Source organism: Perna viridis, chromosome 14 (genome assembly GCF_037379345.1).
Source record: "Perna viridis isolate PV_CMFRI_1.1 ecotype Kerala chromosome 14, ASM3737934v1, whole genome shotgun sequence".
Lineage (NCBI taxonomy): Eukaryota > Metazoa > Mollusca > Bivalvia > Mytilida > Mytilidae > Perna > Perna viridis.
This window is the reverse complement of record NC_142458.1, coordinates 9,474,095-9,488,573: the sequence shown is the minus strand read 5'-3', so window position 1 is coordinate 9,488,573 and position 14,479 is coordinate 9,474,095. Positions and strand designations below refer to the sequence as shown.

The window sequence follows — 14,479 nt, the reverse complement described above, 5'->3', positions numbered from 1 at the left end:
CTTGTGGTATTTCAGGGGAACAAGTCAGAATGATGTGTCTTAGTGGGGTGACATTCCTACCTGTGGGCTGTTGCTTCTTTGACCTAACACAGAAGATCTGGCTGAAGGTTTCAGACTAGTACAAAGCAGGGTCTTTTCAGTTAGTCCTACACTCTCGACTTAAAATGTAGGTTATGTCCTCCATGTCAGATGGGGCATTAAACCACAATTAATTAATCGATAGGCTTGGATTGGCATTAAGTGATTACTTTTCTCCATTGCTGAATTTTACAGTTTGTTTGTTTTATGAAGAATAACTAAATTTTGGAGATCTTTAATGTTTTCTTGTGTTTTTGTAAGGTGATTGATTTATTGATTGTTGGGGTTTAACGCCCAAGCAGCAATATTTTGTAAAGTGTATATGAGCTCTAATGCAGTAAAATTCATATTGATACTAATAAGCATTAAATTCGATTGAAAGATGCCAGTTTCTCGCATGTTATAAAGAACCCTACTGTGGTATTCTTCCGGAGTAGGAACCATAGGGCTCTGCCACAGGAGGCTAAATTGCCCGACCCTACCCACCTCTCCCTATTTCCAGTGGCAATCAAGATTTGTCGTCCCATTGTCCTTGTGTCCCATTCCATTTTTCATTTCATCATCATTTCATGTTCATTTTATCATCCATTTCATATTCATTGTCTGAATATAGCTGAAATATTGCTGCTCGGACGTTGAACCCCAGCAATCAATCAATCAATCAATCTAATGACTTCTGGACAAATTAAATTTCAGTGCCCTGCAACACTGCAAGTGCAGCTAAAAATTTCCTAAATTTGCACTGATTATGTGACAGAAACAATGTTTTTACTACATGTAGTGGAAAAAATATTAATTAGTACATAGAACCCTTTAAAGTACATGAGAAAAGTAACACTAACTTTTTATGGGCAAATCATTTGTTTATCTACAGAAGTAAATCATGTGACAACCATAGAGCTTTTAATGTTTGTGGTTTTTTTTGTCCAGTGAATAAAAAAAAGGGACTGGGAAAACCCTAGTTGGGCTTTAGATAGAATAAATTAAAAAAATCCGGAGCTTGAATCTAAAGAAAAAATATTCAACCCCTGAATCATGGAATAGAAATATGAATACATGTGAGCATGAAATTCATGCATGTGAATACAGCTAATTATGAAATTCAAACAAAAAAAAAACGTCCCATGGCAGTAATGTGCCTACCTTAGTCTTCATTGTACCCCCCTTTTGGGTGGTATATAGTAATAAAGGTGTCTGCCCTTCGGTTTGTACCTTAATTGTTCCAGTGGAACAGGCCTGATGGATGTGTATTGTTCTGTTACAAACATCAAATCAATTTGCATCTGATTTTTGTGATCTGTTTTACTGTATGTTATCATTTATATCTTTTCCAGGAGTCCTTGCAGAGTGTAATATGCCACCATTCGGAATTTTTGATTGTAATGCCTACACAGATTTCAACTGTATAGGATATCCAAGTGAGAACATTTTATAAAAATATGTGTTTATTGTCAGTCATAGGTGGGTGCAAGGGGGCTGTTGGGAAGGATGGACATGCCCCCCACTTTTTGGTCAGTCAACAGCCTGCCCTTTCATATTTCTGAATACACAGCTGTTAACTTAAGTAGCACTTGAACAGCTATTAATTATGCAAAATGTGATACATGGTTGGAAAGCCTACATATTTTTATTTTTGGTATTTTGTTTAAAATGCTTAAGAAAACAGAAAATTTTATGTTGCTTTTCATAGAAACGGTATTCTTAGATGAAAATTTTACAAATACACTCTGGTATTCAAAATTAAGGGAAATAACTCTGTAAATTACACTAAAATTCAATAGAAGTTGTTGGGTTTTCCATGTGGATTATCTCTTAAGAGCACATAGATTGGAATGACTGATTATTATACATTTCATCATATAGACCTATTAAGCAACTTATTAACAAAAATAAAAATATGTAGCCTTTTTTGGAGTCTATCACATATTACAGAATTTGCATGTTTCTTACAAAGACTGATACTTAATTTCTAAAATACTTGTATGCCTCTTCAGTCAGGCAATAGCATTCCATTTCATATTTTCTTATGACCTAGTAGGTGTTGAGTCCACTTCGACATCATGTAACATCCATGATACTTAACCATGGCAACCTAATTGATGTAGCTTACAACCTCACATTTCATTGGACAAATGTGATAGTAACCATAAAATTTAAGGCTCCATTAGGGGCATTGTTGTCTGGAATATTTTCAATCACTTGAATAATGAATAATCTTTTATATATTGAATAATTGGAAATAATTGACTTGTTGAACCAATAGAATAATTAAAATATGAAACATAGCACAGTAATCACACAGTTCACCAAATACATATTTAATCTGTTTTGCATATTGACAAAGCAAGCATATGTGTTGGCTGTCTTTTTTTTAAAGATAGTGTTTGTTTAATACTCAAGTCATTATCATCTTAAATTTCATTAATTGGATTTACTGGACATACTAGATGCATTTACCCGGTTTAGAAACTTCACAATAAATATGAACTTATTAGATAAGTATTTGCATGATTCTTATGTGAGCTCATACTTAAGTATCAGTCTATGTAGATATCAGGCAAGTTCATGTATGTTAACAGCCTTCTAAGTTCAGAAACCATTAAAGACCATGCAACCATTCCAATTTTATCTTTTACCCTGGATTTGTCTTTTTATGACCAACTCAGTTGGTGTATATAGAAAAGCTGAAGACAATTACCCTACCTGTGCACCTGGTTCATGCTACCAGTTTTAAGCAGAGTCCAAATTGCTCATTTACTTTTGTTACTGTGTACATATTTTTAGATCTTTTATGTTCTTAGTTGTGTATGTCTGTTTTCCATGTCAGGTATTTGTTCCTGGATTACATTCTATTGATTTACGCTAGAATCTTAGTTCCCTTGATTACTCTCTCACAATTTGAGTCCCAAAAGTTTGTGCGAAATAAGGTATTTTGAAAATCAGCCATCTGATGCTGAGGATAGAACATAATACGGCAGGGGACTGAAACGTTCCGGATACTCTTTCATTTGTTTGTTGTACATTATTTAGAATAAAAAAATATGTATATTGTAGATGAAATTGGCACTTTGCAAGAGTTATTGTTCTTGATTAAAATTGGTTGATTAAAGAAACAGGAATGTACCAGTGTCTCCAAAATACAATTCTATACAGAAAGGTTATAAATAGGTACAAATGATGGTGTATTGTACTATGATTGAAAAAGCATCATTTGATTTTCTGCATCATGAATCACCTCTATAATTTTGCACTGTCTGAATTCTATCTTGAATACTTTTTAATTACATTATTACTTTCTTTTCAGATGGGACTTTAACCACTTCTCGGCCAAACAGTTCTACCACTCCAAGGTATAATATCACAACAATCAGACCTCCTGTTGTTAGTACAACTCCAGTGTATAATGGTACAACTCCAGTTTATAATGGTACAACTCCCCGAGGTAATTACTGTAAATTCAGAAATTGTTTTGGTATTTATATTTTTATTGTGATCATGTAAACTCACAAAGTTGAAATTTCTCAAATATCACAAAAATTTGAAGTGTTTTTATGTTTCTGTCTCCAACTACATAAAAGAAAATTGAAAGTGGGAGCAAAACAATACATACAGAGGCCAGAAAGTCCCAATCTGGGACAGGCTAAAAAAAATGTGATCATACCAAAGTGCTTTGGTGTGATCACAACCCTCCCCTTCCAAATCTGACCAAAGTGGAAAAAACATTATACAAACACATTTAAATATGAGTACAGAAACATGTGAGTGCCTTGTTTAAACGAAATAAAGAAACTGATTATACCTTACACAAATGAACAATCAAAGGACTGCCACAAGTCAACTGACATATGTGTTCTGGCTATAGACCAGTTTAAACCTACCAAAAGTTATGTCATCATCATCACAATGTTTGGTCTAATTTGATCAAATTTGTTTTCTATTATGGATTGAGCATTCAGTGACTTCGTACACATGTAGATCCACTGCCAATCATAAAAGATTCAAAATCTTTCTGTCTGAAGGGATATATTTGAAAAGTGTGCAGTTAGAATGTGATTGCTTAAACTTTTAAAGTAGATGTGCAGGGATGATTTTGTTCCACTTTTTAGTGGAATTCAGCTATTTCAAATCTGGATTTTACCGTAAATATTCTTTTTTTTACAATATATTTACTTCTGATTTTGCCAATTTCACTTTCTTTATAGACCTTGTAAAATCATCCCTGGTTATAGGAAGTGTTGTATATTCCTGTTGGTTGAGACATCAGTGTATTTTAATTAAGTTAGATGAGATAGTGATGTATTTTAAATTAAGTTAGAAGTAATTTGAGAACAAACAATTCCACCCCTCATAGGCCTAAAATCATATTATAAAATACAATGTATTTCTGTGGAAGAACTTCAATTTGTTGATACCAATTTTCGTGCATTAGGGATGAAACACAAGTTCCTGGATTTTTGAATTCCTGGTTTTGAAGTTTCCAAATCTCCTTTTTGTTGGTAACCAAATTTTGTGGTTTGGCCTTCCCACAAAAACCATGAAAATTGGTACCGCATAAAGAGTAGTACTTTCACATCATTTGAGAACTTCATTAAAAAATTGTTTTAATTTTGCAGTATCATGTGAGTGGGTTTATTATCCTACTTGTCAGAAGTATAGCAACTACACAAGATTTCCTAATATATTTGGCAATCATAACCACACCACAGCTGTCAATACAATGCTATATCTCCAGTCAGTGTACGTTTGTTCTGAAGAAGCATTGCACCTGGCGTGCAGTTCCGTGTTCCTGCAATGTGATACAGTCACAGGCATGGTCAGAATGCCTTGTAGAAGCTTTTGTTATGGTAAGGTTATAAAGCAGAACGATCGAGTTTTTTGTCAAAAGAACTTGTTTTTAATCATCAAAAGTTTACTTTATGTTGAAAGCTACCATATGCTTAGTATTGAATATGCAGTCTAATTCCTGGGTACTGATTTCTTGAATAATTAATCATTGTAAAATTCGTGAAAATAAATACCGGTTACCCCATGAGTATGTATGACTTGTTTGCCTTGGGGTCAGAATTACACATCTGAGTGGAATGAGGCTCTTTTCTGGCACTTTAAAAAATTGGCTTGGTGAGGATTGGTCTTGTACCTCAGAATCTGTTGAATTAGTCAATTTTTTTTATTTAAAAAATATTGGAAAATCTACCTTGGGATGTTAAACTAAAAAGAATCAATCAATCAGTATAGATTTCTGTGTTTTTACAGGTGTCCTTGCTCAATGCAACATTTCTGCTACCATTTTCCCTTGTGAATATTTGCCAGATACCAATTGTGTTGGAGGCCAAGGTAGGAAAGAACTTGATATATTAAGCTTAGATTTTTGCCCTCATTTTAAATTTAATGTAGCTGTGTATACTTGATGAGATAATAAAATGTATTGTTTTATAGTTCTAATTTTTCACCTACCCAATCCATAAAGAAATATCTTGCAATAATTTCTTCTATTTTTCTCTGTTTCGCTCTTTTTTATATTTTACTTGAAAAAACAGAGACCTTTATAGTGTTGATTTTCATATTGCACACTTATTATTCGGTAAAAAATATTAGATGGTTGAAAATGACATTGTCTATCATTAGAGCAGAGGAGAATTAGTTGAACCCCTAGGAAAAGAACAAAACAAAGTCAGCTTAATAGTTGACAAAAGCAAGGTGATGGTCTTAAAGATCAGTAGAAAGAGAAAACAACTGTAACTGTACAAAAGAGTTGTCAAGGGAACCAAGATTCTAGCGGAAATGAATAGAATGTGATCCAGGGACAAAGACCAGACATGGAAAACAGACACACACAACTAAGAACATAAAATAACTAAACAAATACATACAAAGTAATAGAAGTAGATGAGCAACTTGGACTCCACTAAAAACTGGGAGCATGGACCAGTTGCACCAGTAGGGTAAGTGACCTCCGCTTTTCTTGAATCACCAGTCGAGCTGCTCATAAAAAGTCAAATCCGGGTAAACGAAAGAGGAAAGGAAAACTATGACATGTTGAACAAATCAGTTTTCATGGTGCAGAAATCATAATTTGTCTAACAGACTCAAAGAAATATTTTCTTGTCTCAACTTCAATACTGCCCTAATTCTGTATATATTGGACCTAGTGCAATATAAGTATAGTATGTCTAATCACATCTCATGATTAGGTAATAATGATACTTCAGGAAAACTAGCAACATTATTACTATATCAGGGATTATTCTGGGATGGGCCTTTTAAATTTTACGGGAAAATGTGTTGAGATTAAACTGGTCATTTATTTGACTGGGATCCTTGATAAGGCACCAAAATAAACTGTTTATTTGTCCCTTATGACAGTATTAAGAGATTTCTGGTCCAATGATATTTTGCAAGGGCCCATCTTTTTTTTTGAATGCCATTGGCCCATCTTGTGGGCTTATAATGGTCTAAAGCCAGTAAAACCCCTGCTATATTACAAGGGTTATTGCATGAATATTGATGATTATTGGCCATCACGGAGTATCAAATTGCACTCAAAACTCGTGCAATATTATGTCTGGTTGGGCCAATATTCATACAATGACTCTATAATATTCCACATTTGCCATGGAAGAACCCTTTTATTGTATAGAAAATCTTAAAATTTTGTCAAAAGTTCCATTTTGTAATCAATGATGTCATGAATATTTTTATTGCAGGCATATTTTACCCCTTGAACATTATCATTGTATTTGCTGTAGTTACATGCATAATATTGAACTTCATAATGAATAAATTTTTAAACTGCTTATGTAATGAGTTATATATTTTTAGTCAATTATACAACCACGCCAATCATGAATCACCTCTATAATTTTGCACTGTCTGAATTCTATCTTGAATACTTTTTAATTACATTATTACTTTCTTTTCAGATGGGACTTTAACCACTTCTCGGCCAAACAGTTCTACCACTCCAAGGTATAATATCACAACAATCAGACCTCCTGTTGTTAGTACAACTCCAGTGTATAATGGTACAACTCCAGTTTATAATGGTACAACTCCAGTTTATAATGGTACAACTCCCCGAGGTAATGATTGCTTAAGATTAGGTATAATTAGGGCCATCATTTGCCCAGTTTAAAAAACAAAACTATTACAGGATTAATCACTATTATGGTCTGTTTTTGCCTAGTTACTGTAAATTCAGAAATTGTTTTGGTATTTATATTTTTATTGTGATAATGTAAACTCACAAAGTTGAAGTTTCTCAAATATCACAAAAGTTTGAAGTGTTTTTATGTTTCTGTCTCCAACTACATAAAAGAAAATTGAAAGTGGGAGCAAAACAATACATACAGAGGCCAGAAAGTCCCAATCTGGGACAGGCTAAAAAAAATGTGATCACACCAAAGTGCTTTGGTGTGATCACAACCCTCCCCTTCCAAATCTGACCAAAGTGGAAAAAACATTACACAAACACATTTAAATATGAGTACAGAAACATGTAAGTGCCTTGTTTAAACGAAATAAAGAAACTGATTATACCTTACACAAATGAACAATCAAAGGACTGCCACAAGTCAACTGACATATGTGTTCTAGCTATAGACCAGTTTAAACCTACCAAAAGTTATGTCATCATCATCACAATGTTTGGTCTAATTTGATCAAATTTGTTTTCTATTATGGATTGAGCATTCAGTGTAGACCCACTGCCAATCATAAATGATTCAAAATCTTTCTGTCTGAAGGGACATATTTGAAAAGTGTTCAGTTGTGTGCAGTTAGAATGTGATTGCTTAAACTTTTAAAGTAGATGTGCAGGGATGATTTTTTTCCACTTTTTAGTGGAATTGAGCTATTTCAAATCTGGATTTTACCGTAAATATTCTTTTTTTTACGATATATTTACTTCCGATTTTGCCAATTTCACTTTCTTTATAGACCTTGTAAAATCATCCCTGGTTATAGGAAGTGTTGTATATTCCTGTTGGTTGAGACATCAGTGTATTTTAATTAAGTTAGATGAGATAGTGATGTATTTTAAATTAAGTTAGAAGTAAATTGAGAACAAACAATTCCACCCCTCATAGGCCTAAAATCATATTATAAAATACAATGTATTACTGTGGAAGAACTTCAATTTGTTGATACCAATTTTCGTGCATTAGGGATGAAACACAAGTTCCTGGATTTTTGAATTCCTGGTTTTGAAGTTTCCAGTATACACATCAATGGAAATCTCCTTTTTGTTGGTAACCAAATTTTGTGGTTTGGCCTTCCCACAAAAACCATGAAAATTGGTACCGCATAAAGAGTAGTACTTTCACATCATTTGAGAACTTCATTAAAAAATTGTTTTAATTTTGCAGTATCATGTGAGTGGGTTTATTATCCTACTTGTCAGAGGTATAGCAACTACACAAGATTTCCTAATATATTTGGCAATCATAACCATACCACAGCTGTCAATACAATACAATATCTCCAGTCAGTGTACGTTTGTTCTGAAGAAGCATTGCACCTGGCGTGCAGTTCCGTGTTCCTGCAATGTGATACAGTCACAGGCATGGTCAGAATGCCTTGTAGAAGCTTTTGTTATGGTAAGGTTATAAAGCAGAACGATCTAGTTTTTTGTCAAAAGAACTTGTTTTTAATCATCAAAAGTTTACTTTATGTTGAAAGCTACCATATGCTTAGTATTGAATATGCAGTCTATTTCCTGGGTACTGATTTCTTGAATAATTAATCATTGTAAAATTCGTGAAAATAAATACCGGTTACCACATGAGTATGTATGACTTGTTTGCCTTGGGTTCAGAATTACACATCTTAGTGGAATGAGACTCTTTTCTGGCACTTTAAAAAATTGGCTTGGTGAGGATTGGTCTTGTACCTCAGAATCTGTTGAATTAGTCAATTTTTCTTATTTAAAAAATATTGGAAAATCTACTTTGGGATGTTAAACTAAAAAGAATCAATCAATCAGTATAGATTTCTGTGTTTTTACAGGTGTCCTTGCTCAATGCAACATTTCTGCTACCATTTTCCCTTGTGAATATTTGCCAGATACCAATTGTGTTGGAGGCCAAGGTAGGAAAGAACTTGATATATTAAGCTTAGATTTTTGCCCTCATTTTAAATTTAATGTAGCTGTGTATACTTGATGAGATAATAAAATATATTGTTTTATAGTTCTAATTTTTCACCTACCCAATCCATTAAGAAATATCCTGCAATAATTTCTTCTATTTTTCTCTGTTTCGCTCTTTTTTATATTTTACTTGAAAAAACAGAGACCTTTATAGTGTTGATTTTCATATTGCACACTTATTATTCAGTAAAAAATATTAGATGGTTGAAAATGACATTGTCTATCATTAGAGCAGAGGAGAATTAGTTGAACCCCTAGGAAAAGAACAAAACAAAGTCAGCTTAATAGTTGACAAAAGCAAGGTGATGGTTTTAAAGATCGGTAGAAAGAGAAAACAACTGTAACTGTACAAAAGAGTTGTCAAGGGAACCAAGATTCTAGCGGAAATGAATAGAATGTGATCCAGGGATGAAGACCAGACATGGAAAACAGACACACACAACTAAGAACATAAAATAACTAAATGAATACATACAAAGTAATAGAAGTAGATGAGCAACTTGGACTCCACTAAAAACTGGGAGCATGGACCAGTTGCACCAGTAGGTTGGGCCAATATTCATACAATGACTCTATAATATTCCACATTTTCCATGGAAGAACCCTTTTATTGTATAGAAAATCTTAAAATTTTGTCAAAAGTTCCATTTTGTAATCAATGATGTCATGAATATTTTTATTGCAGGCATATTTGACCTCTTGAACATTATCATTGTATTTGCCGTAGTTACATGCATAATATTGAACTTCATAATGAGTAAATTTTTAAACTACTTATGTAATGAGTTATATATTTTTAGTCAATTATACAACCACGCCAATGCCACATGGAAATATAACAAGTAAGTAATATATAGAAGTCTAAGGGCAGACCCAAACATTTTGAAAATGGAGGGGATCCAGGCTATTATTTGCTAATTTTTGCACAAATTTTGCACAAAATTATTGAAATTTCCCACAGAATGGGTAGTTATTCTTTGATTCAGAGCTTAGGGTAGCAAGCTTACCTCATGTGCAAGTGGTCATGGGCTTGATCCCTTGTTGAGTCGCACCAAAGACTTAAAAATTGGTTGTCACTTCTTCTTGGGTAAGCTTGGGATATTTAGGGGATACGGAGTTGTTCCTGCTCTAACTAGACACCAGGCTTGCTGATAGATGAAGGTTAGGTTGATTGAAAGAGGAAAGAGTAAAATCAAAGCAACCAAAAAATTGAGCAGAAATAAAAAAAAAGCATTATCCAAGGATAAGACTAAACGCACACAACAAAGAACATGAAACAACCAAAATAAATTGTACAAAGAGACAAAAGTAAATGAACACCTCAGACTCCACTAATAACTGGGAGCATGGACCAGGTACATTTGTAGAGTAAGCTTCCTCTGCTTTTCTAGAAACACCCACCAACTTGCACATAAAATGTCAAGTCCTGGGTAGATAAAAGAAGGAAGGAAAACTATTGACAATGTGAACAATTCGGTCCTCATGTTGCAGATGTACACACTCTAATGATCCACAAGTTCATGATGACAACAATAAAACTTCTGTAGTGATGACTTCAATCTTTTAGTACCATAACCTTGTTCCAGAAGCCTAATTGTAAGAAGTATAGCATGATATAAAAAGTTCATGTAGTTTTGTTGTTTGTCATATTTGAATCTCCATAGTGATCACTCATACATATGATAACCATAGAATTCTTGGATTGTATATCTTGATCTATGGGCAACGTATCCTTGTATCCAGCCTACATCCAGACTGGTCATGGGCTTAAGAGGGGGGGGGGGGGGTTCTATACTCTGAGGTTTGCCAACTGAGGAGTGATTTAATTTTTTTCTTTTCTTGTAGCTCCAAATACCACATCACCTCCAACCTCAAGTAAGTTTATATAACTTATACATTTTAAGGAGGTAGATCTAGGGTAAGACACAACTCTTACAAGTCATTGAAATATTTGTGTTAAGCATTTTATATCCATAATTGCAATCATAATCTCACTGTAAAACCGGTGTTGGTCAGTTCATAAGTCACATGACTTTGTTGATATGCATACTACTGATAGAGGTAGAGGTTCACTCATAATAGAAGTAGAGGCTCACTTTTTTTTAAGGTTGAGGTTTACTTCTGTTAGCAGTGGAGGCTCATTTCTGATAGAGGTAGAGGTCAACTCTTGACAGAGGTAGAATCTTACTATTTATACACTCCTTGAAACATTCATGTTTCTCATTTTATCTTTCATGCATCATTTATCGTGCATTTACACATTGTTTTGTATTTGTTTAAGGAGGTAGACCTAGGGTAAAGGATACAACTCTTAAAAATCATTGGAACGTTTGTATTCATTATTTTACATCAATCTTATGTAAGCATCAAAGTGACTTGAACTGACTTCATTCTGTTTCAGAGAAAAGCTTGAAAGGTTTTTGGAGAAACTGAATATGATACAAACATATCACTGATTTCATGAGTTATGCTCCTTGCCCTAGGTCTACCTCCTTAAAAGCATGCTATGAGCATTCATGTATCTTGCGTTAAACTTTCACTAAGAGTGTTTATTAATTTTGATTTTGAAATCCATTTCAAGAATTGATCTCTGATTGGTTTGAGGCTGATAATGATAAACAGATTTACAAATTCTCCTAACCATTATATGTAAAATCAATTCCTGGTGGTATAGAAACCCATTATGATTTTACACAGAATTACAAATTCTTCTAACTATTTTATGTACTTACAATCAATTTCAGATTGTACAGAGACCCATTATGATGCGTATGGATGGATAAAATCTCCCAACTATCCAAGAAATTACCCTACACAAATAGAATGTAATTATTACATATATAGTCCCTCGGTTTTGCCAATTACCATCAACTTTGTGGATTTTGAAGTGGAAGCTAGGTCAACTGGTTTCTGTTATGATTATGTGAAGGTAAGGAACTTCATTTTCGTTAATAGAATACCATGATTCTATCTAAAAGTCATGCAGAGGGTGGCTCATTTTCTAATGGTTTTTTGGTGGGGATTTTATTTTTTTTAATAGCAGCTATGTTATGCATGAGAAATCTTTCAAGTTGGAGTTTTTAGCCACTTATGCAATGCATGATACACACTCTTTGTGGGAGACGGAACTTAAATTATGGAAGGGTGAGCAGACATCATTTTGATCGCCTTGTCAATAAAGTTTTGAATGGGGATTAAGTAAGGCTGGGTTTATCTGTTTATGCATCAGTCTTACTTAACATAAAAGCGCAATGAAACTTTGCCAAATCAAACCCCTTTTTGGGTTTCAAAATGGTTGAGTTTAGACAGGTGGTCAGTTTACCAAGGTTCATAAACATTTAAGGAGGTAGACCTAGGGTAAGGGACACATCTGTTACAAATCATTGTAACGTTTGTATTCCTAACTTTACATCAATCTTATGTAAGCATCAAAGTAACTCGGACTGATTTCATTCTGTTTCAAATGAAAGCTTGAAAGTCTTTGGTGAAATTGAATATGATACAAACATATCACTGATTGAAAGAGTTATTTCCCTTACCCTAGGTCTACCACCTTAAATTGATGTAAAGGGACTGTAAAAGTGTCTGGTTAAGGCTGAATTTCTTATTACTGTAAGTGTGTTAATTTTTGCAGTTGCCAATTTTTGCAGATTCTGTCAAGTGAACAGTATTAATTTTCGTGATTTAAATAAAAAAAATGATTTGCATTTTATACTATTTTCAGGAAAATAGCAAAAAAATGTGCACTGCAAAAATTAGAACAGATATTTAGGGTTCAGTTTACACATGTTTCATTGTATTGTTGAATCCACAAATTTCGATAAATTTTGCCCAAACTTGATCCGTAATCTTTAGGGATATCTAGGGCAATGTAGTTCTTTACATCATAGGCAAAAAAAAAAAGTAATCAAAGGAACCAAGATTCTAGCTGAAAGCAAAAAAATGTAATCCAGGAACAAAGACCAGACATGGAAAACAGACACACACAACAAAGAACATAAAGTAACTAAGATGATACATACAAAGCAACAAAAGTGAATGAGCAACTAGGACTCCACTAAAAACTTGGAGCATGGACCAGGTGCATAGGTATTGTTGATATCTTCCATCAGAGATAACACGTCGATAATTGATTTTATTGCTCTTAAAAATTGACCCAGATTATTCGATGAAAATTGACGAATCTGCTAAGGAAGATGTGTGATTGACTTAGCCCAGAACAAAATCAGCTTTACACTTTACATGCATTTGCTGTCTCGAGCGATAACATGAAGATACAAGTAGAGTAAAATTGGAATGTTTGCTAATGCGAAATAAATTGAATTGAATGGACTTATTTAGATAAAACTAGTCATAGTTTTTGTATGTTTCAATTGTATTGACTTTCAAATTATTGTCCCTTTCTGTTGTAAGAGTAATCAAGGGAACCAAGGTTATAGAGGTAATCAAAATAATGTAATCCAGGGAAAAAGACCAGAAATGGAAAACAGACATACATAACAAAGAACATGAAATAAACCAAATAATATGTACAAAGAAACAAAATTAAATGAGGAACTTGGACTGCACTTAAACCTGGGAGTATGGACCAGGTGCACCGGTAAGGTAAGCATCCTCTGCTTTTCTAGAAACACCCCCCGAGTTGCTCATAAAGAGTCAAGTTAGGGGGAGACAAAAGTTGAAGAGAAAACTTTTGACACATTAAACAAATTAGTTCTCACTGTGCAAATGTATACATTGTAATGTTCAATGACCTCATGATGATGACTATCTGTAGTGCTGACTTCAATTTTGTAGCAGAGTAACCCTGTTCCAGATGCCAATTTGTAAGAAGTCTAGAGCGGTACAAAATTTCTGTGTAGCTTTGGCAAGCTCTGGCATAATGTATGAGTTAATGATATGAAAACTTCATATGCAGATGCTGACGGGATGTTTCCACAGATGAAAGGAAAATTGACAATATGGAATGAAATGTCATTGCTCAGTTTTTAAAAGATGAGGGGATGCTATGCTTGGTGTTGCCCTTGCATGACCTCCCTGACTTTAGAGAGAGATTTTTAAAATTATGTTTTGTTATTATTTTAGGTGTTCGACCAAGGAAATAATATTGAACTTGGAGAATTTTGTGGGAGTTCTCTCCCTTCCCCTGTGACAGCTAGATCTGGTGCAATGAGGGTTCAGTTTTACTCAGATTTTGTCAGTGGGCTTCGAGGATTCAATGCTGTGTTCAGAGACATTTCAGGTACTTAGCTTCTT

General features: G+C 33.9%; 1 protein-coding gene across 2 annotated transcripts in view; it reads left to right on the top strand.

Moving 5' to 3' along the window:
* The window catches only part of LOC148598140 (MAM and LDL-receptor class A domain-containing protein 1-like), a 156,544-nt gene that overhangs the window by 36,978 nt on the left and 105,087 nt on the right, over positions 1-14,479 (top strand). For both annotated transcript variants that reach the window (XM_088562174.1, XM_088562173.1), the window contains 11 exons: positions 1,413-1,496; positions 3,383-3,520; positions 4,692-4,922; positions 5,332-5,412; positions 6,999-7,157; positions 8,442-8,672; positions 9,082-9,162; positions 10,024-10,065; positions 11,069-11,098; positions 11,968-12,152; positions 14,309-14,465. In XM_088562174.1, coding sequence (XP_088418300.1) covers positions 1,413-1,496; positions 3,383-3,520; positions 4,692-4,922; positions 5,332-5,412; positions 6,999-7,157; positions 8,442-8,672; positions 9,082-9,162; positions 10,024-10,065; positions 11,069-11,098; positions 11,968-12,152; positions 14,309-14,465 — 1,419 coding nt within the window. The remainder of the gene's footprint in view (positions 1-1,412; positions 1,497-3,382; positions 3,521-4,691; positions 4,923-5,331; positions 5,413-6,998; positions 7,158-8,441; positions 8,673-9,081; positions 9,163-10,023; positions 10,066-11,068; positions 11,099-11,967; positions 12,153-14,308; positions 14,466-14,479) is intronic.